Raw genomic sequence first — 22411 nt, forward strand, 5'->3', positions numbered from 1 at the left:
CCCGTGCTAAATCCCCCCCCCCCCCCCCCAGGTGGAAATTTACAAAAGTAGGAAATAGTAACAGACCACTAGTAACATTTGATGCGTACAGGAACTCATATTAATACAGTGTCCCCTTGCGGTGCAATCCACCTCTGTCATATCTTATTGCACCATTTCCCCCTTGTTAATTTTTGGTTCCCCTTTGGTTACCCAGTGTGGAGTTATAGGTGTTGGTTTTCGCCATTCGGTTATGTCTTTGCGGACTGACTCACTTTTGTCAGTGCATATTTCTAGCATCATCTGTCTCCATGCTCTCAGGTCATCTTCTAATGTTTCATCTTGTCTAACTTTTTTCATCCTGATTTCTTTGACTGTGGCCCATTCAAGCATATCCCATAGCCATTCATCTTGAGTCGGTGGCAATACAACGCCTAGCCAATATTAGCCCACGGGTCAAGAATTTACGACAAAGGGCTCGATTCCAAGGGGCTTCGAATCGGTTTCAGGTTTGCCGAATCCTTGTTGGAGCCCTTGTTTCCGACCAACTCTTTCCCAGTTCTGAACAACCAATTACAATGCTTTGAAACCGTTAAGGCTGACCGAATCGGTTCGAAAGGCATTGGACAGGACAAGCCTTTCCAGAACCGATTCGTATAGCTCTATGGACTTGGTTTCCGAACAAGCGAGTACGATGACCGATTCGGACAGCGTTTCTGATTCGGTTTGCCCTGAACAAAACGGCTGCCTGAATCGGTCTTTGGGGGCCTGTAGCAAGCCCCCCTTTACCCAGGGCCATCTGAATCAGGCCGGTGGGGGTACCCATGGGTCCCCCCTTTCCAACCATGCACAGTGTGGCAGGCACCCTTGGGTGCCTCCCACAGGTTGTAAGGTTTTCCCCAACCACCCTTTTCTTCATTGGGAGCCTGTGTTCACGTTCGGAACACAGGCTCCCATTCAAGTCAATAGGAGTCTGACCGAATCAGATCCGGATGCATAGGGATGCATCGTACTCGCTCGGTCAGACTCCCCTGATCCGAGTCATATGGAAAGCATTCCAGAAATGATTTGGTCAGTATGCTTACTTAACAAGATAGGAATCGGGCCCTAAGTTTCTTTTTGGCTGGAGCTGGGAGTAAACCCAGCAGTATCTCCTGAGGGTTACCCTCCAGTTCCCAATTTGTGACCTGTTTATACCTGAGGTATTTAGTACGGCCTCACTTACTATGGCTGCTTCCATTTTTGTTTACGTCGAGAAAATAAGACTACAGAAATTACCTTGGGGCTAGAATTTTAATTTGTGTGTGAGATGAATATAAACTGTACAAAGAGATTCCTTTGTTATGATGTCTGCTTGAGACACTCCCAGCATGCTTGGTGCAAACCATATACTTGAGAAGATGTGCCGATGACTTTTCTGGTACTTGCAATCTGACCAGTAAATATATGCAGAAAAAAGAACTAAAAAGAAAACGTCTGTGCCCCTGAGACCATGCCCTTGGTTCCTTCATATCATTTAGGACCGTGCAGCCTGGAAACTGCTGTTTTAGCTTGACTGATAGACATGGAACATTCCAGCCACACTTGCTTGCTACTTTCGAAGGTTTCTCCTCCCTGTGACCTCACAAAAGGGACCCGTGTGTTTAGGGTCATTTTTATTCAATTTGCGGTGGCTTCACTTTGATGTCTGCTGTTTTGCCACCATCTCCTTCCAGAACATTCTCCAGTGACTCGCGCTTTGGTCTCAGCTGCTGAATGGACTGATGTCATAGCAGACGAAGGGGGGCACTGTTTATATAACAGCATTGGGCAGGAGACTGGTGGCCACCTGCATGACATAGGAGCTGGGCGACAAGAACATGAAAGCGCACAGTGAACTTCCATTGAAAACCTTCAAGTAACGTTTTAACTCCTATGAATAAACCTGATAAAAAATATAAAGCCCTCAGTAAGGTCATATCCGTGTGGTAGGGCGTGATTGATTTTTTTAATGCAATTTCAAAGGGGCTCTCCTTTAAGTTATAAATGAGTTACCCTTATCCCTTCTGAGATATGTATATATTTTCTTGGTAAACAACCTTGAAACAGTTCAGTGAAGGCAGAAGGCATTTTCTTATTCTTGTTGATGTGCAAGATAAGTTGACAGGCCCATTAAATACATGTTTGGTTAAGCTCACGTACTTAGCCCACCCTCCCCTTCTTCTTAGGTCTCTCCCCAGTCATGGACCTCAATATACCAAAATGTCAAGGATAGCGAAAGTGACATCACACACCCTTTGACCTTAATGACATCACCAGTAGTGACACCATATGACCTTTCACCCAGAATATTCCAAGGAAGTCATGTCATATGACCTTAACCCTAATAACATCATAGTAAGCAACATCACTGAAGTTCCAGAATACCTGCATGACTAATATAACAACACAACACGTCTATTTTAGATACTATCTTTATTAAGGGGCTGACATGATCTTTGAAAGTTCTGGGGTGTGATACTGGCCATGATTTGTCGCAAGTGAGTGAAGCAAATGAGCTAAACCTCTACTAAAAGGGCTGTGGGGTCCCGTCCCAAAGAAATGTTCGAAATAATTAGATGAAATAGTGTATTTTGAAGCACAACAGTCACATACACTTGTAAAATGCCATAGGCTCTTAAGAGTCACTCCTTTAAAATTCAAATCCTTTTACACTCATTCATTACACTCAGTCTCACTCACTGACACACACAGTCACTTATTGACACTCACTCTCACACATTATCACTATATGTCACTGTAACTCACTTTCACACACATGCTTACACATATTCACACGTACACAAGCTGTCTCCCAATTAAACACATTCTCACCCGCAAGCATGCACACAACATACATTTAAAAGTTAAATACAATTTTTTGAGTTACTTACCTCAGCAGTTAGGTTACAGAAAGCGCCCAAACAATGAGTTTCCTTCCTTCAAGCAGTTAGTTTTGAGATATAGCCTCATGAAGAGCCCCTGGGGAACTTTAACACTAGCTGCTTGCCCAAACCGAGCACCTAGAGGCCTCTGCCATTAAAAACTATAGCTACAGAGACCAGTTGGGACTGCAAGTGGTCCCCGTTCAACTCTGTCCTATGACCGGGACACCAATCCCTTTGGTCAGCCCGCCCTGTAAATTGGATCTAAAGACTTTGGACCAAGTCCTTTGATGTTTAGGTCAATTATTTGATGGTGACTGGAATCCAAGTTCACCTTGAGTTTACAGGTTCCTTGTGGGTACAACTGAAAAAACTTCACTCAGTTTCCTTTATATAATTTGATTAAGTGTTTATAATATTTTAGTTCTTCAAAATAGTAATTTAAATCGCATCTGTTCAAACATCACAAAACGTTCTTTCTGCGGGGCATTGCTATAATTTCAATACATTTTACAAGAATTAAAGCTTCCTTCATTGTGCATTTGTCTTGTTACACTACTACTTCATCATAAAGATGGACCTATTCCAGCTAATTGTACTCCATTTTTATGACACTAATAGTGAATAATATATTATTCACTATTAGTGTAGTAAAACAAATTGGCAGAAAACAAGGAGAATGGAACCCTAATCGACACACGTATGGATGAGCTGCCCCTGTATTTCTGTCACTGATTCTGCCACCTCTGAAGCCAGGGGTTACAAAGACCTCTAGTGATCCCTAAATGACGTCCATGACCACAGCATGGTGAATCAATGAGCGACACACTGAAAGCTCTTGTAGATGTCTCTGGAGTGGGCCCTACCTTAGCTGAGAATGTGAGAACCAGCCCGTGTTGAGCATGCTAAAAAAGTGGCAGCGCACTTTTGACCCGCACCCTGTACTGCACACAGTCAATAAAAAAAACGCAAAGAAATGTGCAGAATAAACTGAAGGGCACACGCAGAAGCTGTGCTGTATAAATCCAGATGTTGATTGGAGCTTGTATTGGACTACTCTTATTTGCGTATGAATTTATGATCAGATGTGTGATTTTTGCAGAGTGCATTTTGTTCATTTTTGTGCTTGTTTTAATATTTAGGAGAGTATTGCTAAACTATTAACAGTCCTGCAATTTCTTATGGGAAGATTATCTTTCTTCCAGAAGGCAGCATGAATTGCTAAGAGACATACAGGAACATCCTCCCTACATTACCACACTGTGTGGTTTCCTATACACAACGTCAGCCTAGTTTCACAAAGACGCGTTTTGTCTATCTGATGCCCAGGTTTTGTACCAAATGCAAGACCGTTTGCTGGTAGACACAGTTTTGATGTGTCCATCTAAGATTAGTGGGGCATTTGTCATGCCAATTCATTAGCTGGTACCAGCGGTGTGAGTACTGTAGCTGTGCGGAAGTGCCAGAAATTGACACTTATACCTTCCTTGATGGGACTCAAGATGCCTGGATGGACAACCCAGCTTATAGCTCACCTGCTAGGCACCGGTAACCTTTATGTATTTAGACGCATGGTTCCACTGTAAAAAGTTCTATTTTGGTCCACAATCAGTAGTGTTACATCAAAAAGTTATAGGCTCCCTGAACACCCTAAACGGGTGGCTTGCCCTTTCTAGATGACACCAGGGCCTTTTGAAGAGATGTATCTTCTCTCTGATGCTAACTAATGGATCTGAACATAATGCTTCTCTCCCCTGTTGGTTCCCTACAGGGAGATTTATTGGATGTGGGTGCAGCAAACTGGTTTGAAAGCAAAAATACCCAGAGACTTTCACATCTAAATAAAATCTCATGAAAGAGATAGGGAAGGAAAAAGTTTAAGAAATTCTGACAACAGGAGATAAAGAATAACATTGTGTGATTAATAGGGACACCTCATGATTAGGATGTGTTGTTGTTTTTGACTATAGTTGTCTTCATTTTTGTTTGGTCAAGCTACAATTGATAAAGGCCAATATCGTTGGTGGTTGGATGTTCCTTAGACAGCACATCTTCTGTATATCGATGGTAAGTAGACAGGTAATGGGTAATCTATTGATGGGCCTTTCTTGTCTTTCTCTGACCCCGGTGAAGCAAGGTTCCCTGGTGATGTACAACCCTCCCCCTGGCATTAGTATAATGTCTGTCCTTGTTTGTCTGAGCAGTGTTTTGTCCCTTTACCTGTTGATGTGCTCCCTGCCATCCCTATGCGGCCTGTAATGAAGGCGAGTGGTGGTGTCTGGTGAAATGGCTATCAAGTTTAGGGTCCTTGGTTGGATGTTCATCCATAGCCGTGCATTGTGAGGGTGTCTCATACTCCTTGTGCTCTCATGAAACATTTCAGAGCCCTGGGTGGTACATACTTCTGTATTTGTCAAAGATGCAGAACCCTAGGCTATTACCGTCTTTTCCGCTCCACATAATGTTACCCTTTGTACCAACCTACCTCAGCAGTGGGCACTCTTTATTCTCTTTAGACCGGGCGGGTTTTTGTGGGGCTTCGTGTCTAAGAGGTAAAGCTCTTCTTGTAGGTTGTCATTATTTGCTTAATTCAGTCTTTTTCCCTTAGTAAGAATGTTCTAATGAATGGTTGGTGATGCTGACGTCTGTGCTTTAGTGGGAGTCTGCAGTTGAGTGTGTGACCCTGTGGCTAAATTAGTGATGGTTGTGATGTTGGAGGTGTAGGCATTTAGGGGCATACTGCTCCCTTTATGCGAATCTTCCCTTGTTTGCAGTATTTATATGTTTTTTAAATTACATTTCTGGTGTTCCTTATACATGCTGTTCACTTTTTGTTGTGGACATTGTAGCTTCTTTTGTCATTTTTTCTTTGTGAATCGAATGTTAGGTGTTTGTTTGCTTTGTGGGAAACTTGTGAGTTTTTCTCTAATATTTGGACTGTTCCAGTGTGAGCATCATTGTGTGTTTTTACAATGTCGGCCTTAGATTTGTTTCTTGCTTTATTTGGTTGTGTAGACGCTCATAACTAGGTTGGTGAATTGGCAATGTGTGCCTTGTTTCATCAATAAGATATCTGTTTCCTTAAATAATTACTGCGGATTTTGGCATTATGTACGACTAGTCTATAACTCTAATTTTGTTAGTGATTACATGTTATTTTTAGTGATTGCTGTCTGCGTTAGCAGCCGTAGGAAAGGCTGATGAAACATCGAGAAACCAAGCATGTGACACTAAGAGCTTTTTGCTAATTGAATACATTCTCCCCACACGTTGGTTGTCTCACCCGTGGCGTGTTTTTGAACTCTCGGGGAGCTGCAGCAGACATTAGTGTTATCTGAAGGCCCAGAGTGCAGCACGTCAACTTAGTTAGACAGTTGCCATGTTTACGAACCTGCAAAAGCTGTCACTTTGCTTTTTGTTGCCGGGAAAGAGCTTGTCGCTTTTACGACACAATTGAACATTTAACATGAATCGTCACACAGCACGTGCTCGAGGCCAGTCGCGAGTCTTTTGTCTATTTCAGCTTCTGTAGCGGCTCTTATACCAGCAAGCTGTGGCTTAATAAAACCACGGCAGTTTCATCTACTTACTGAAGCGAACATCACCCTGTGCATTCTGCAGCATTGGTTGCAAGAATTTGTTGGCATCTTAAGTGAGACAAACCTAGGCAGCACAGTAGGTCTGCTGTGCAGTGGAGACGAGCCTGTTTGGCTCCTATTGTGGGTTAAACTTAAAGTCACCATGTTCAGGTCTGTGATTTATTTTGGCTGGTGGTGGGCAACAGAGGAAATGTACAGTAGGAGAAGAAGAAGGCATTAGGTGAAATGAAGATCAGGCAGCCTTGGTGTCCGGCAGGACCACCGAGGGAAGGCAGCGGGTGAAATGCATTACCAGGGAAGCTTTCTGAATGTCCCCAAGATGTTGGATGGATGACAGCACCACCCAACAAGCTCCTAAGAAAAACTGTCCCATCACTTCTTTTCTGTTTTTTTTTTTTTTTTACAAATTATGTGCTGAATAGATCCATGGAAAAACAACAATTGATGGACAGAATGTAGAACAATGTCATACATTCACCCCAGTACCGAGATCTGGGCCTAAATCCATCGTTTTTTTGCTCACCATGCCATTCCAGTTTGGACCCAGCCATATGCAAATCAGTCTTGACCCTGCGCCCCATGGGAACAGTCCAGCCTGAACTGCCAGGCCAGGTCCTCCCTGGACTGAAAACAAGCATCCTAGGACCGGTTTTGGGCTTTCAGTCCTCATCAGCAAGGATAGCTTGACTCCAGGGGCATGGTTTGCGAATAGATCCATGGAAGCATTGTGCCTGCCAGACATGGACAGTAGCAGAATCTGACCCTTTTGATGAGAAGGCTGAATCTCTATTGGGGAGGCAGGACCACATTATTTTTTAGGACTAGTGTTAGCCAAGACCTTTTAAATTTTATTAATATTTTATATATAATGCACCGACTTCTAGTGGCTTTCAGCCAGTCCTCTTCACCCATTGGTCTTTTTATTGTGTCGTCCACATTTTACTTCTACCAACTACACCATACAGCGTGGGGCTGTGAGTCAGCCCACTTCAGTCAAAGGCTAACTTCACTGTGAATGACAGCATTCTTGTCCTTTGACAAGAAGCACACCCAAACACAAAGTGGTTCACTTCAGTGCCAGGAATCACAATGGTAATGTGTGCGTTTTGAGACCATAAACACATTGATTTTAGTCACAGTTATTTTAATTTTAAATTGACGATGGCCCAGCAGCTTTCAAAACTATAAAGTTTCACAAAAACTATGATTAAACAAAATCTGCATCGACAAAGCCAAAAGGCTGACGGCCAGATGCAGACATATTAGCTTTGAAAATGCTGGTCTCTTATATCCGAGAAGACTAAAATGTGAAAGTGTTAAGGGACTTCGTCTGATACTGCCCTGCTATTGTCTTTCCTGCTGATTTGCTATTTTTGGAGTGAAGAAGAATCCTTAACATTTTCATCAGCTACAAAATCCGTTTGGTATTAATGAAGGGTCTGTAGTTTCTCCCGAGTGCTGATGCAAGTGGACTATTTTAAAGGCAAAATGTGGTCATCTTCTCCACACAGTAGTTGAGGGAGCATGAAATGCACTCCATTGAGATGCTTAAGTGCCCTTTTGCAATAACCATTTTATACTTATGCCCATATGTTTCTTATTTGCCAGTTTTATATACTTCTTAGAATGATATATTTAGAATTGCATTTTTAATGAAAAAAATTATGTATCCAGTGCAAAGAATCTAGAGGTATGTGCTTGGCTTGTTAGTTTCCTAAAAACTGCACGCCAAATAAAAAATGAAAGTGATATTTTCCTTTATTTTTAAATGGAGATACAATGGCGAATTATTTTGTTTTAATTAAATGGACATGTAAGGAATGAATAATTGAAAGGGAAGAATCGCCAGAGAAAAAATATGTACGATTTAAGTAAAATGGCATGTGCTACCATGGCTAAATTGTTTTCATTTTATTGATGCTAGGATGGAAGACCAGAGATTTGTAACTGTAATGCACAGGTCACACAGATGTCTGCTGTTGGCAGAAGTTGCATTAAATCACTCAGCTTTTTTACCACCTTTGTGGGGAGAAGCACCGCCCAGATGATTTCTAATTGTGTCTTGAGGAAACAAGTGGGGAGGGGTTATTTTCTTTTTGATGTGTTCTGTAGCCCACCTTAAATATATATGGAAACTGATATGAATATATGAAATTTGTTACATGCATGCCCAAATATTGCAGTCTGCATGGAGGCCGAAAGGTTTTGCTTCACGCCAGTAAGAAAGTCATGACATTAGAGCCTTCAGATGTGTTTAGCAAGTTAGTGAACAGACCAGGTCCTGAAGAATGAGTAATGCTTTCAGACAGAACTTCATACTGGGGCTGGACTGCATGACAAAACAGGGGTTTAACACTCTGCACCTGTCAAGTGTTCTCCTGGTGAATGACACACTTTCTGGGTAATAAAAAAGGAATTGATGCCTAGCGTTTTATGTGCACCATGCTGAGCCCAAGCTCTCTGTTCACTTGCCAGCTACATGGATACCTAGAAAGTGAGCCGCTCACAGTGCAGCTGTTCATCGGGACCGCTGACGACCGCCTGTTGCGGCCCCATGCATTTTACCAGGTCCACCGGATCACCGGGAAGACGGTGTCCACCACCAGCCACGAGATCATCCTCTCTAACACCAAAGTCCTGGAGATCCCACTTCTGCCCGAGAACAACATGCGAGCAATGTAAGTGTTTTGCCCACCATGTGACTGCTTGTCATTCTTCCCGCCACAGCATGAGTGCAACCATGTTTATTGGGTATGAAATGCCATTTTGTTTCTTATGCAATCCAAAGTACTCTTTGAGGCCCTTCACACATTGTTCCACTGTTGTATATTCTCGTGAAATCCATGAATAGAACTAAACTAGATGCTCAGGCAGATTTACTGACACTTTGCACCGGGTTTGTATCACAAATTGACACAAACCTGTGCATGGTGTTGTTTTGGGATTTGCTTTCCAGTACTGAAAAACCTGTTTGTGCTGGAAAATATCCCCAAAGTAATGCCAAGTAATGCTAATCTATTTTGCCTCTACGGGGACGCACTATTGGTGGTATATGCGCATTCCTATGCAACCATCCATGGGTTTTGATGCAAATCCCTGTCTCCCAACATTGCTAGAAGGGGGTTTTGCGCCCAAAATTTACCCGTCTTCGAGGGAGACATACCATTAGAGAAAAGTTTTCATTTTTCAAAACTTTTCTGACTTTGCATATGTGCTGTACTGTGTAGCATACATATAGAAAGTTCCAAAATGTTAAACTATTTCAAAACATCGTATCTTATAACGGGAGGATCCCCTTCTAGTTCAAAACCTGTGCTTGACATCACACACAAATTGACGCAAGGCAGCCTAAAGTGTGCCAGGGAAAAAGAGCGCCTTATCTTAGTATATATGGGGATTTTCCACTCTCCTGCATTCACGCTACACTCCATTGAATTAATTCTTTTGGGAATTTGCCCCGTTCAGTTGTATTCATTTATCTGCTTATTTATTAGCTTATGGTTTTTCAGACAGTGATTTGCAGCCATTTCAGACCTTCAGTGAAGTTCGCTATGGATAGAACAGTCCAGTCCATTCATTCCAGGCAACTGGGAAATTCCTTATAGTTTTCTTTGAAACAGTCACAGGGATTGGATCTCATAAGAATCTTACTGACTGGACAGTTCGGTTCCTGGGATAAGGGCTGTTCCCATTCAGACTGGACTGTGCTGAAGGCACTTTTAAAGATGTACATGTTTTTGTCTTTCCTGAACTTGAGGGTGTTAGGTTGGACTCTTACAGCGAGGACTAGGTCATTTACGTGTGAGAGCCCGTGACTTTGCGAGATTTTCCTCCATGTTTCAGACATGCGAAATTATTTCGGCAAAAAATGCAGCGTTTTTGGACCACAGATGTTTTTGAATGATTCTTTTTTGATAAAACCTATTAAAACAAAACCCTTTACCCAATGCCACATTTTATCCAGATTTCATAGGCCTTGTGTTGCTGATTTGTATTTTCTTTTCAGAAGCAAGAGTACCTTACTGAGTTTAATGATTACCGCTCTTACTTCTGTATAACTAGTAAAATAGTTCCGACTTAGACAGAGACATCAGCGCTGGCAAAAGAAAGCAGAAATGGCAACAGTTCTGCTAAACTACCAACACCTCCAGAGAAGTGGGTGACATTTTGCAAATGTGGTTTAACCAAGCACTTACTCTCCAGAGCAGGGGGCTGTCTTCCTTCGAAACCAGAAGCCCTGGCTTCTAGGAGGTGATTATTATATCAAGAGCTTGTCATTATATTAGCAGAAATAATCTTTTCAGCCTGCCTGTTACTTTATCAGTGTGATAGATATACATTATATACTTCTATATCTTAATCTAGTCAGTTTCATCTCTTGAATTGCCTTATGGCATGGTGATGTCACTCAGGAAGTATATATTACTCTTTTTAAAGCCAGTGCCAAAAAGATATTTGCTGATTGCCATCAGCCTTACCCTGAGACCCATCACGTTGGCATTTAACGGGTACCACAAGCAAGTGAGGATCCTAAAATTAATACTCCATTGCCTCTGAAATGTAGAGCAGGGTTTGCATGGTTGCCCATCTCTTCGGGTGGTCACATCCTTTTCCATAATCAGAAGAGGGCAACCATTTAATTTCCATAGACCATTGTTGGAGGGAAATTAATGCTGTGTGACAGACAAACAAAGCTAATGTTTCATAGTTGGATTTGGCCATGAAGTCTCACCATTTCCTGTCATTTACTGATTGTCCCAGACGGTCAAGTAGACCAGCAAGCCAGGGGTTTGGTTAAAGTGATATTAGTCAGCGCTACATGGATTATGTGTTTAACTATAATGAAAACATCATCTTTTTGTCTTTTCTGAGCAGCATTGACTGTGCCGGAATACTGAAACTTCGCAATTCCGACATTGAGTTACGGAAAGGAGAGACCGATATTGGAAGGAAGAATACACGGGTGAGGCTGGTGTTCCGTGTCCACATTCCACAACCCAATGGCAGGACCCTCTCTCTGCAAGTGTCGTCCAATCCAATTGAGTGCTGTAAGTAGACGTATGCAACTTATTTTGACCGGTACTGCCGGGGGGGGGGGGGGGGGGTAGTTTTAGATTCATGAATAGTGAACCATGTTTTCATATCTGTTTAATTTCCCCTTTGACAATCTCTTCTATGATATTTCTTCATTATCTCACCTGTCCTCATTTGCCTCGTATTTTTTCTGTGACGAGCGGTCGCCGGCCCCAACCCATAAACTGTTGCTGAAAAATAGGTAGAATAGAAGAATTTCTCAATTTCAAAGACACATAAGCTGTTAATGGCATGCACACATTTTTGAGATTTCTGTCTGTAAAATCATAGTAAATTTCCTGTGTCTACGTAGGTAACAATTGAAAGTTTTGACCACTCATCAAACCATCTATTCTTAAAGCCTGATGCATCCAAAGAGACAAATACAACTGAATTATCATACTAGAACTGTATACCACTAAACAACATTTCTTTCCAATTCCATGGTTTTTGAAATCCATATGTTGTGAAAGACAGTTTGGCATACTAGGGGCCAACCCTAGTAATAAATAATTTTTGAAGCATTGCTATCTTTGCATTTTTTACTGTGGTGTAAATGACAGCTGTTGCTGTCACCCAATTTAATGGTGCTCACCTCATTGACTCACGAAGAATGAAAGGCTTAGTTGGCCTCACTGAATTCAAATTCCCTACATAGCACTTCAGTTCATAAGTAGCCGGAAGTGCTCGACTCGCTCAGCATCTGCAATTCGTTCCTGATATTCAGAAAATATGAGCAAAAGTTCTACCTAAAAGTAAATGTATATTTATGTGTTTGGTGAAATTCAATGCCCACTGACAACAAACCATTAAGTTAACCTAATTTACATAAAGTAGTGCAAATATCATGTTAGTGAAAATTCAAATATATTGACTTTGTTTATATCACAATAACTTAATTTATATAGAAGTAATCTTATCTTAAACTATAATGAGCTACCTTGACTTACATTAAAATAGCCTACAATGAAAGCTTTTAGATATCAGTAATAAATAAAAAGAATATGTTTCCTTGTATAAACAAAATAGTATACCGGATGCTTAGACCCCCAACCTATTAACTTTTTTTAATTAATTATCAAACTTTGTGACCCTAGATTTGGGTTCAACAGAAACATGAACTATTATCTGAGGTATACAGCAGACATTAACCCTATCTGTATAGCATTTAAATAACTTTCAAATTACATTACCCAAAGTTAAAAATTGTGTGGATCACTTGATGGCAATACAGCAGCGTGTCCTGGAACTTGTAAAATACTTGAATCCTTTGTGTGACGTAAGATACAAATTAGACCCTGGTGAAATTTGCTTCAATATCCTTTCCGGAAATCACGCAAAATGCAGATATGGGATTTTGCACAATTTTTTAATGAAAAATGCATTCTCGCATCTATTTTGAATGTGAAGCTACATTGTGCACAAAAAAATAGTGCAAAATTGCATGTGGCTCGATCAGCGTCTGCTTATGTTCTGTTAGTTCAAGTTGTTCTTGAATTCCCGTAATAGAATTTTTACCCAAGCAAAATCTCAATAACAAGGTGTGGTGCAGTGGCATAATGCAAAATGCCTAGTACAGATTTTCTGAACTTAACGGTCAACATGTCATTTGAAAGAAAGGAGTATCACGTTTAAGACTGAAAAGTATTGTATTCTACCCCAATTTCTGAGAAAAGGTTTAACCTCCAAATTAAAAAAGTAAATCAACCCATTAAAGACAAAAGAGTCACTCCTGAGTTATTAACACCTCACCATTGATAAATGAATATAGCAGGGCAGGCGTGCTGGACTCAACCACGGAGCTGCAATAATGACACCATATTAGTGACATTGATTTGTAACAAGGCTGTTGTACTGTTGGCGGCTTGGGCGGTGCCACATATCATCATTCGTAAGTAGTATTTCTCAGCCAGCCAAAGAATCCACCAAACTCTTATTGACCAGTTGTCGGTATATCTTCTATCTTAGTTGATATGTTTGCCCCAAAATGTACCTAGTTTGGAACCAAAACAGAATACCTTTTGTTTGAAAATATTACTAATTTGATCCAAAAACCACAGAATGGTTGATAAAATGACATCATCGTCTTTGGAAATGTTTCTCTCAAAATTACTGCAATGTCTCAAAACTTTAAAAAATGTAAGTTAGTTATTGCTCAAAACTATCCCTGCAGGGTCCATCAGATCTTTAAGGCTCCAAGCAGTAACTCTTATGATTAACTTTCTTCCCATCCTCTGTCCTTTCCTACCACAAAGGAGGCAACTGTGGTATCTTCTCCTCTGCTCTGCCGCACACTGATCTGTGGGAGGCTATAGATGGACTGACAATGTACTATGTTCTTGACCATTGGCCCTGATTCTTCTCCATGTGGCTGGAGATTGGGAAGATGGAGAGAGTGGGTCCACAGAAAGGCACAGATGCAGTCACCTTCCCTTGCTGCACTCCCTGCGCCGCACATTTCACCTAGAGACTCAATGAGATGATCTTGTAAGGAACCGCCTCCTTTGTCACTAGTTCATAAAGACATTCATGAGTGTGTGAAGTAGTACTCTGAAGTAGTACTCCCGGAGTTGACCCCTTTAGTACTGCTGAGGACAACAACAGTTAAAGAAGCATAACATTTGAAGTCAACTTAACACAATTTTTACGTGATCTGCGGTTGGCACTTTATTTTAATTAAAATGGCATTCATCTAACGCACGTTCTCAGGAAAGAAAATGGAGAACCATCCTAAACAATCTTTATTAAAATTAAACTTCTCTATCCTAGCAAATCAGGGTAAAAAGACTGAACATGTAGTAGGTGTTCAGAAAACAAAGTGCAGACGTGTATAAAGCTGGCATCCAGAAACGAAGATGAGAAATATAGTACACAGAACAGACTTAACATCAAACTATACACACACAAAGAATAAGGGGTAGGAAGGAAATAAAGGGGCCCTCTTCGACCTCCCAACAATAACGTTATAAACACAAAAGGAAGAGGGACTCTGTTTATAGGATCGCCGTGACCCAGAGTCAGAAAGACCACTAAAAGTTTTAAAACTGCCCTCACACACAGTTTCCTGTGTCATGCTTCATCATAGGGCTGCTAACACACCTCCGCGCTAGCCAACGCTGGAGGTGGAGCAATAGGGAGGGGAAGACAATACAACATAAAAGCATATACCCAGCTAGAGATCACAAGTGAAAAGGTGCAGAAATAATAGTTAAAAATGGACATAGGATATCCTCAATCCCAATTGTAATTTATGGATTCATTGCCCAGATTAAAAAGGGTCAAATAGGTGACCAATGGATGGTTGTACGAAAGGCTGTTATGAGTCTTCTACCCCTCCATTCTGCTATAATGTTGACATGTTTCAGCCAGAAATTATGGAAAATACCCTGGCTTTTGTCAGGACTCACAAAAAAGATGATTCCTTGGGTTCTAGCCCTACCTCCTTTTTCCAGGGGTAGAGGGTAGGTACCCTTCTCAGTAATTTCTCCGAACAAAATATGTCGGACTGGTTTCCGTGGGGAACCTGGAATAAAAATCATTAAAGGCAGATTGTACTAATAGTGTTGTGCTCCCAGTGAAAACACACAAACACATATATGTCACACAACGTACAACAATTGGTGTCTCACGACCCCCTCACGAGGCTTGATCATTATGTGGACGTCCACCACCTTATCAGACCATCAATAAATATCTATATAGCCCTGTGGTGTAGCTAGTAGCTTTGTACGTTCCACTAAACGTGCTCAGTGAGCACTCGTGTCTGACTTAACCCAATTCGATAAGTCAAGGTAGCAGGTACCGAGTGAGAGATAAAAAAAAGACAGTAGAGCAAAAAAAAAGCAACGCACACCAGGCTGACAAAAACCACCACCCAGGAATTGTTGAATCGACGTCAACAAAGATGTTAATTACAGGGTATAGAGAGAAAAAGAGTGAGAGAGACATGAAGAGTGAGAGAGATAGAGGGAGGCGGAATGAGGGAAAGGAAGAGGGACATGAAGAGAGACAGAACGAGTAGAAGGGAGACTGAACTGGAGAGTGATAAAGGTAGGAAGTGACAGAAATAGAGGGGAACATATGCATAACTAAAGGGAACGAGGGACAGAGAGAAAAATAAAGGGAGAAGAACAGAGAGGGAGATAGAGAGAAGAAAACAGAGCAGCTGACTTTGCTAATTGCATAGCGCCATATCCAGTGCAACGAAATAAGGAAACTCACAAATCCAGCTGGCCTGGACTGACAATGACCCACAATAGGCTAATGTGCATAGGAAACACATCACCCCAAGACAAGAGGTTTGTCAACCAAATGTTGATAGGAGCCCGCTGCCCTCATGGTAGAGAGGAGACGTCTATAGAGCAGCTAAAGTGACTTGCTATATTGTTATATTTGCAAAGTATGTTTTGTTAATGGGTGGATGAAATCAACCTTTGCACCAAGTTGTTGATTTGTGGTTGACAGAGAACACATACATCCCGCCTGCCAGAGTCAGTCATAAATCCTCCTCTTCAACGGCTGGCTTTAATGGAAGTTTGTGTTTTCTTCCTGGGTAAACTGCTTATGTGGAAGAACAGAGGAAATCCTAGACCTAATTTGCTGAGGTATATTGTGAGATGCTCAAATTTGTGGTGAAAATTGAGGTTCTAGAAATACGTCTGAAATTTTAGATGCGAGAATAGCCTCGATGACATCATTCAAGGCCCTAGGGATTTGCAGCTGTCTTCAACTAAGAACAATATGTATTTCCCACGCGGGCAGTTGGCCAAGTGTGGAGCAGAAGAAGATTAAGATAAATAAGAGGAAAGCTGTCCATGCACTGGGGCCCACATTCCTGTGGCCTTGAGGTTACTGATGTCAGTGGAACATCTCAGAACGATTTACATCCTTATAATATACTACTTAGAGGAAGTTTATTCTAACTAATAAGAGTTGGGCTTACCCATGTGTCATTTGGTCAGATCACTTATTGAACCGTGCAGTAAATTACAACGATGAGCAAAGGAAACTGATGGAATTAGGCTTCTAAATAACTCCCAAATCCTCCCTGCATGCCATCCAAACCTGCATTTACATGACTCATAGAGGCATCTTTGGTTTGACTGCTGCCCACAGTCGGTATTTACGCAACATGTTGTAAATGCACTGCTTTCTGCATAAGGGATTGGGAAACACTTTGCAATAGGTTTATATTGTGCTTACTTCTAGAGTTAGTTTGACCCAAGACGGAGGTCATCCATGGAAGCCGTCGTGTGGGTTTAAGTCTGGGCACTTAGATTGAAAGTTGTGAGATAAATGTTGAAGTAAAAGGAATGTTCTCTCAAGTGCAAACCTACAGCCAACCTTTCCCATAAGAAAGGTTGTGTTATGGTTCTGCTTCCTGATCATGTGTTTCCATAACAGGTGGGGACAGATGAGTGGGGCGAGGCAGGATGTGAGCTGCAGGCAACAGTCAATAACAGCCTTACTTTAACCAGACCAAGACAGTGTTAAAAGAACACAATCTATATTTTGAATACAGAAATCAAAGTGGTGTGTCTCCTTTCAAATTTGTGTATGTCTTTATTCCTATGTTGGGCTACTTACCCACCGAGCGACCGCAGCAGCACCCACAGTTAGTTTTTTAACCACATTTGCAACTCACTGGTCGAGTACTGTTTGCGTTTAACCCAAAGTGAATGCAATGGCGAAAGAGAAAGCAGAAAAGTGTGCAAATGAACCCTTGTATCGCACTTCTTTAATGCAGGTATCAGCCCAGTTCATGGTTGTCTACAGCAGTGGCCCGTCCCCTGCCAAAGTGACGGGGCAGGCCGGACTGGAGGAAGGAGGAGGGAGGTGGGGAAAGGGGTTGGGATTGGGGAGGGGGGAACAAAATAAATCAATGAAAACGTACCTGAACAACGCCGCCTGCCGCATCGCGCTCTTCCGTTCTTCCTCTGGGCACAGGCTCCCAGACGGCACTGCGGCCAATCATGATGCTGCATGAAAGCAGCGTCTGGATTGGACTGAGCGCCGCCAACTTGCACTCAAAGGCAGACTGGGAGCTTATGCCTGCTCTCTCCAGCCACAGCAACGCAGCTGAGGCTGGAAGGAGCTTCACTGCCCATGAGGATTTGGCCGGCTCATGCGCAGGGAAGGGGGTGCCCACCACTCCCCCACCAGCAGTGTCATCCCCTAGACCCCCCCCCCCCAAGACGCGTCAGAGTCCTGGGGGGGGTGTAGGGGATTAAAATAAAACAGGTTTACACCCAATTTTATTATCGTTTTATTTGCTGGTGGTGGCAGGGAGGGCGGTGCTCCTATGGTCTAATGAAGCGGCCGCCGCTTGTCGCCTAGGCCATTAAGACTCCCTTGGGGGGTGAGGTTCATCTGGAGGTAAATAGTGCAAGCACTACCCCGGTTCCCTGAATGCTTGGGTAGAAGCAAAATGTTTATATGTATAAGTATATATGTGTATAATATTTAAGTTTTTTTTTTTTAAAACAAAAGGTCATGGCTAACATTAAACCTAAAAATGAATGTTTTTCTTCTTTCTTTAGCTCAAAGATCTGCCCAGGAACTACCCTTAGTAGAAAAGCAAAGTATTGATAGTTTTCCAGTGGTTGGCGGGAAGAAAATGATATTATCTGGTCATAACTTTCTGCAAGATTCCAAAGTTGTGTTTGTGGAGAAAGCACCAGGTATGCACCTACTCACTTCTAATTTGACTTCCACGGTATCGAAACATTGATACAAATGAGTGAATTATTTGACATCTAGACAAAACGTTACCTTTGTTTCCGCTGTATCAATATATTTATTTCTATCTTTGCATATATAACAAAATGATACAAACATGCATAAATGTTTTCTTGATAAATAGGAATCAATATTTATATTTGTTGTATGAAACAAAACATTGGTTAATATCTGATTACTGAATATTTACAAATATATACTAAAAATAAAATTTAGCATTGGCTGCGTAATATTTCAAGAAATGATATCTCCGTTTTAAATAATTGCCTCATGTTTGGAATTATTATTCATTTTAAGAGTTTCATAATCTTGCAGTTTTTTTTGGCTTATTTTTTTCTGTTTCTTTCCGGATTTCAGAAATGTCAAGCAATGCAAATGGCATCCAAGCTATGAGTTAAGACTCATCATAAATAACTATGATCGCATTCTCATCAGTTACCGGGTTTGAAATCAATGAAATAAAATACAGTTATCATGTAATCAGTTGAATAATTCTACATGCTATTAACAACTGATGTAAAAATGAAATGCTGGGTGCAAAGATATGATTGGATGCAGAGCCGGCCTTTGCTCAGAGCATACCCTGGGCAAAATCAAATTTGGCGGCGTCCAATTTGCCCTCTGTCACTGTCTTAGTGTAAAATGCAAGGGGTCGGGGAAATGTGAAGGGGGGGGCAAGAGGAAGCCATGAGAAGAAAAGCAGTCAAAATGCATACACGGGCACCAGCAGCCTGCAGAAATAGTTGTTTTTTTTAGTTCCAAATATTTTTGGGGCATTTAAAAGCAATATATAGCCATTCAAATGTTACATTGCCCTTGCAAGGGATAGAAAGAAAAAATACCACAATACATAAGTAATAGAAGGAAGATATGCAGGGATCACCATGAGAGTTAGCAAACAGTCTTGGGGTTTGCAATATAGATCCACCTACATCGCTGACGAAGGAGACTACAGGTGAAAAATGAGAGGCTCGTCATGGAGAGAGATAAGGGGTCAGACACAAAGAAAGAGGCAGGATAAGGGAATATAGGGATAGCATGTCAGAGAGAGACAGAGAAAGATTGAGCAAATGAGAAAAGATTACCTTACAGGGAATGGGAGAAAGAAATAGAAGTAAAAGGTATCATTAATAGCAGCAGTAGGAGTAATAATAACAACGGTAATAATCTTATATAATTTAGCTTATGTCTTAGATCACCTTAAAAGTCAATAGAGTAAGTACCCTGAGGAACTGACATTGCCATATCTCAATGTAATATTGCTTAATGTATTAACTTCTCAAGGATAAGAGACTAGTCAACCATGTTGAGTTTCAAACCTGTGACCCTTGGTTTATACAAAGATCATTGTAGAAGGCAAATGACTACTTTGAGCAGGTATGCCTGCTGGTGCCAAAGTTTGTTGGGGTATACTTCAGTGGCGGTCAGCAACCACAGGCTGACCTAGCCCACAGAATCTTTGAGGGTGACTGCCATGAAGCCCAGACATGTATGAGCAAGGTGGGGCGGCAGCTTAAGCATGGTCTGCTAACCGTCATTGGTTGTATATCATCAGAATACTGTATACAAATATATTGTCTTGCATAAACTGCATATCCTATATGTGGTTTATAAAAAATATTGCTCAGTTTTATAATAGAAAATCTACACCTAGTGAGAGAATATGTTTGTAAATGATAATTAGCACACAATATGTGTGCCATATGATATTCTGACATGGATATTCTGTTACAGCACCCTATTTGTGGCTATGTAGGATGTGGCCCTGGGAGGCAGCCATCAATAACTGCAACAAAACTAAGTAAGGTTGTTGGAGGAGGAAAGACATAGTAGGATGCTGCAGTGTGAGTGCATGGGCGTCCATATTTTCTCTCAGTGACTAGGTTCCGCTGATGAGGTGAGGATTACCATCTATCCTAGGTATCACATATCCCCAAACCAATCACATATGTTTGGGAGGGATTTCTGGCGTAGGGCATGTGGCGTTTTCCGTACTTCTTTTATTTACACTTACATGTCTAGCTTGCCTAGTCGTCCGTTCCTGCGGTGGGAGTGCTACCAGAGCGTGTGGTTTCCAGCAAAGTACTACAATTCATGGACTTCTTCACATTTCACAAACAGATAGGAAGAAGTTGCACACACCGCTTATTTTGCCTTTGTTTCTTAATTCATTGGAAAATCCTTAATCTGCGGCACCACAGTAGTAAGTGTATTGTGTTGGTTTCTCCATAAACCTAAGGCTTGTTTCACAAAGCTATTTGGGCACGTAGGTCGCAAATAGTGCAATTTACAAGAGTAATTTATGATTTGTGGCTGATAAAAATGCGAATTTATGCTCATGTATTGATTTACTCACATATAAAATTATATCCATAATTAATTTAACCCGTGGGTACATCTACTAAGGGAAGGAGTGGTGTAATTTGTAACAGCCGATGAACACCTATAAACGTGCACTTTTGTCGGCATTCACAACATTTTTGCAGATAGTTTCTCGGCTTGAAATCGGTTAAAGATTCAGCAATATCAAGGGGCGCTGTAAATCTGATCCAGCCTATGAGAAGGGAGGGAACATCCTCAAAATTGTCTCAGCTGATGCTAGGAAGAGCGTTTCTCCAAGGGGAAAATGCTTTCCCTGTTGAGTAACAAACCTATATTTTGAAGTGCACATTCACTTACATATTCTATGTGTAAATGCTTATGAGCATCTATGAAGATGTGAAAGTATACAGCATTATATCTACGAGAACACATTTTCTATTTCTTTCTGATGGGGCCGCTAAGCTTCAGACCCCCACAAAACTAATGTTTTTAAGGCAGGATGAAACAATTTAAGTTCCTTAATCTTCTTTGAAATGCATACAGGTTAGCCTGCTCATCCTTATAATGTGCTTCCAAATTTTGAGTCAGATGTATGAAGCATTTTACCAGCCTGCAACCGGTAAAATGCATTTTGCCATGTACAAAAGGAAAAATGCTACTCGAGAACTTGTTGCCGAATCGAATTTTGTTTTTGCAAATCGGTATTAGGAAGGTAGGTGCATGCTTAGGGTGTCCCTTCCTAATACCGAATATCACTGGTATGTATAAATGTTTTGCGACCAGAATGCGGTCGCAAAACATTCATAATTTACCAACTCCGTAGAGGAGGCGATAACCCATTCGCAAATGGAAAGGGGTCCCCAAGGGACCCCTTCCCCTTTATGAATGTGGGTGAAAACATTTTTTAAGAGCAGGCAGTGGTCTGCTGACCCCAGCAGGCCACCATCCCTGTGATTGTATCCATTCCCAATAGGTCGCAAATTGCGATCTGCCTCATGAAGATTGATGAGGCAGGTCCATTTGCGACCCACTTGGGGATCGCAAAATGTGTCCCAGACACATTAGTACATTTGATTTTGCAAGTCTCTAATTGCGAGTCACAAGAAATCAATGGTTGTACATATGGCCCTGTATGCAGACTTTGTACCACGTTTATCATGCAGATGCACATTTTGCTGGCTGCCTACACCGTAACTGTGAAATGTTACCAAATCCTTCCAAAAGTAACGTTACATTGCTCTTCTATGTATGTATGCATGTATGAGGTTTTTGTATAGCGCCACCCAGCAGAAAGGCAGTGGAGACTTGTAACATGAGTAGTTACATTCGCAGCAGTCGACCATTGTAAATGTACCCCATCATCAGTTCTTCAAATGCATTAGACATTAGTTAGACATGATTCCTGAAATTCAATGCGTGTTGTCAGGTCGAGATAAGATAGAACGCAAAATATGTAAGGCACTGAAAAAGAAGATTTAATATGGCTGAAATGCAATCTTAGATATTATTGTTCTTATTGTAATTTTTAAGGTGATTACCGTTGTTGGATTTATATCTTCCCGTTATCTAGAGGTGTTCAGGTGCAGACAGCAACATATTCCTAATATTCTCTTTCCTTTAAAATCACTCAACTCTTTTATATGGCAAAACTCACGCTCCACACCTTTCTCCATCTCCTCCTCCTCTACATTTTTGTTTAGTTATCTGTCTCTTTTTATTCCTCTCATATATAATCGAGACTTCAGTGCTTCAATAAATAATAAAGTCAAACATTTACTCTTTGAAAACCTAGTGTGT

The 22411-nt window shown here is 41.3% G+C and overlaps 1 protein-coding gene across 8 annotated transcripts in view; it reads left to right on the forward strand.

Annotated features, from left to right (window-relative positions):
* Positions 1-22411, forward strand: part of NFATC1 (nuclear factor of activated T cells 1) — a 402803-nt gene that overhangs the window by 146240 nt on the left and 234152 nt on the right. For all 8 annotated transcript variants that reach the window (XR_014961593.1, XM_085605934.1, XM_085605933.1 and 5 more), the window contains exons 4-6: positions 8957-9159; positions 11357-11529; positions 18094-18234. Coding sequence is in view for 7 of the 8 variants with exons in the window: in XM_085605934.1 (XP_085462060.1) it covers positions 8957-9159; positions 11357-11529; positions 18094-18234 (517 nt within the window). In the remaining variant the exon portion in view is untranslated. The remainder of the gene's footprint in view (positions 1-8956; positions 9160-11356; positions 11530-18093; positions 18235-22411) is intronic.

This window comes from Triturus cristatus, chromosome 5_1, assembly GCF_964204655.1.
Source record: "Triturus cristatus chromosome 5_1, aTriCri1.1, whole genome shotgun sequence".
Taxonomy (NCBI): domain Eukaryota; kingdom Metazoa; phylum Chordata; class Amphibia; order Caudata; family Salamandridae; genus Triturus; species Triturus cristatus.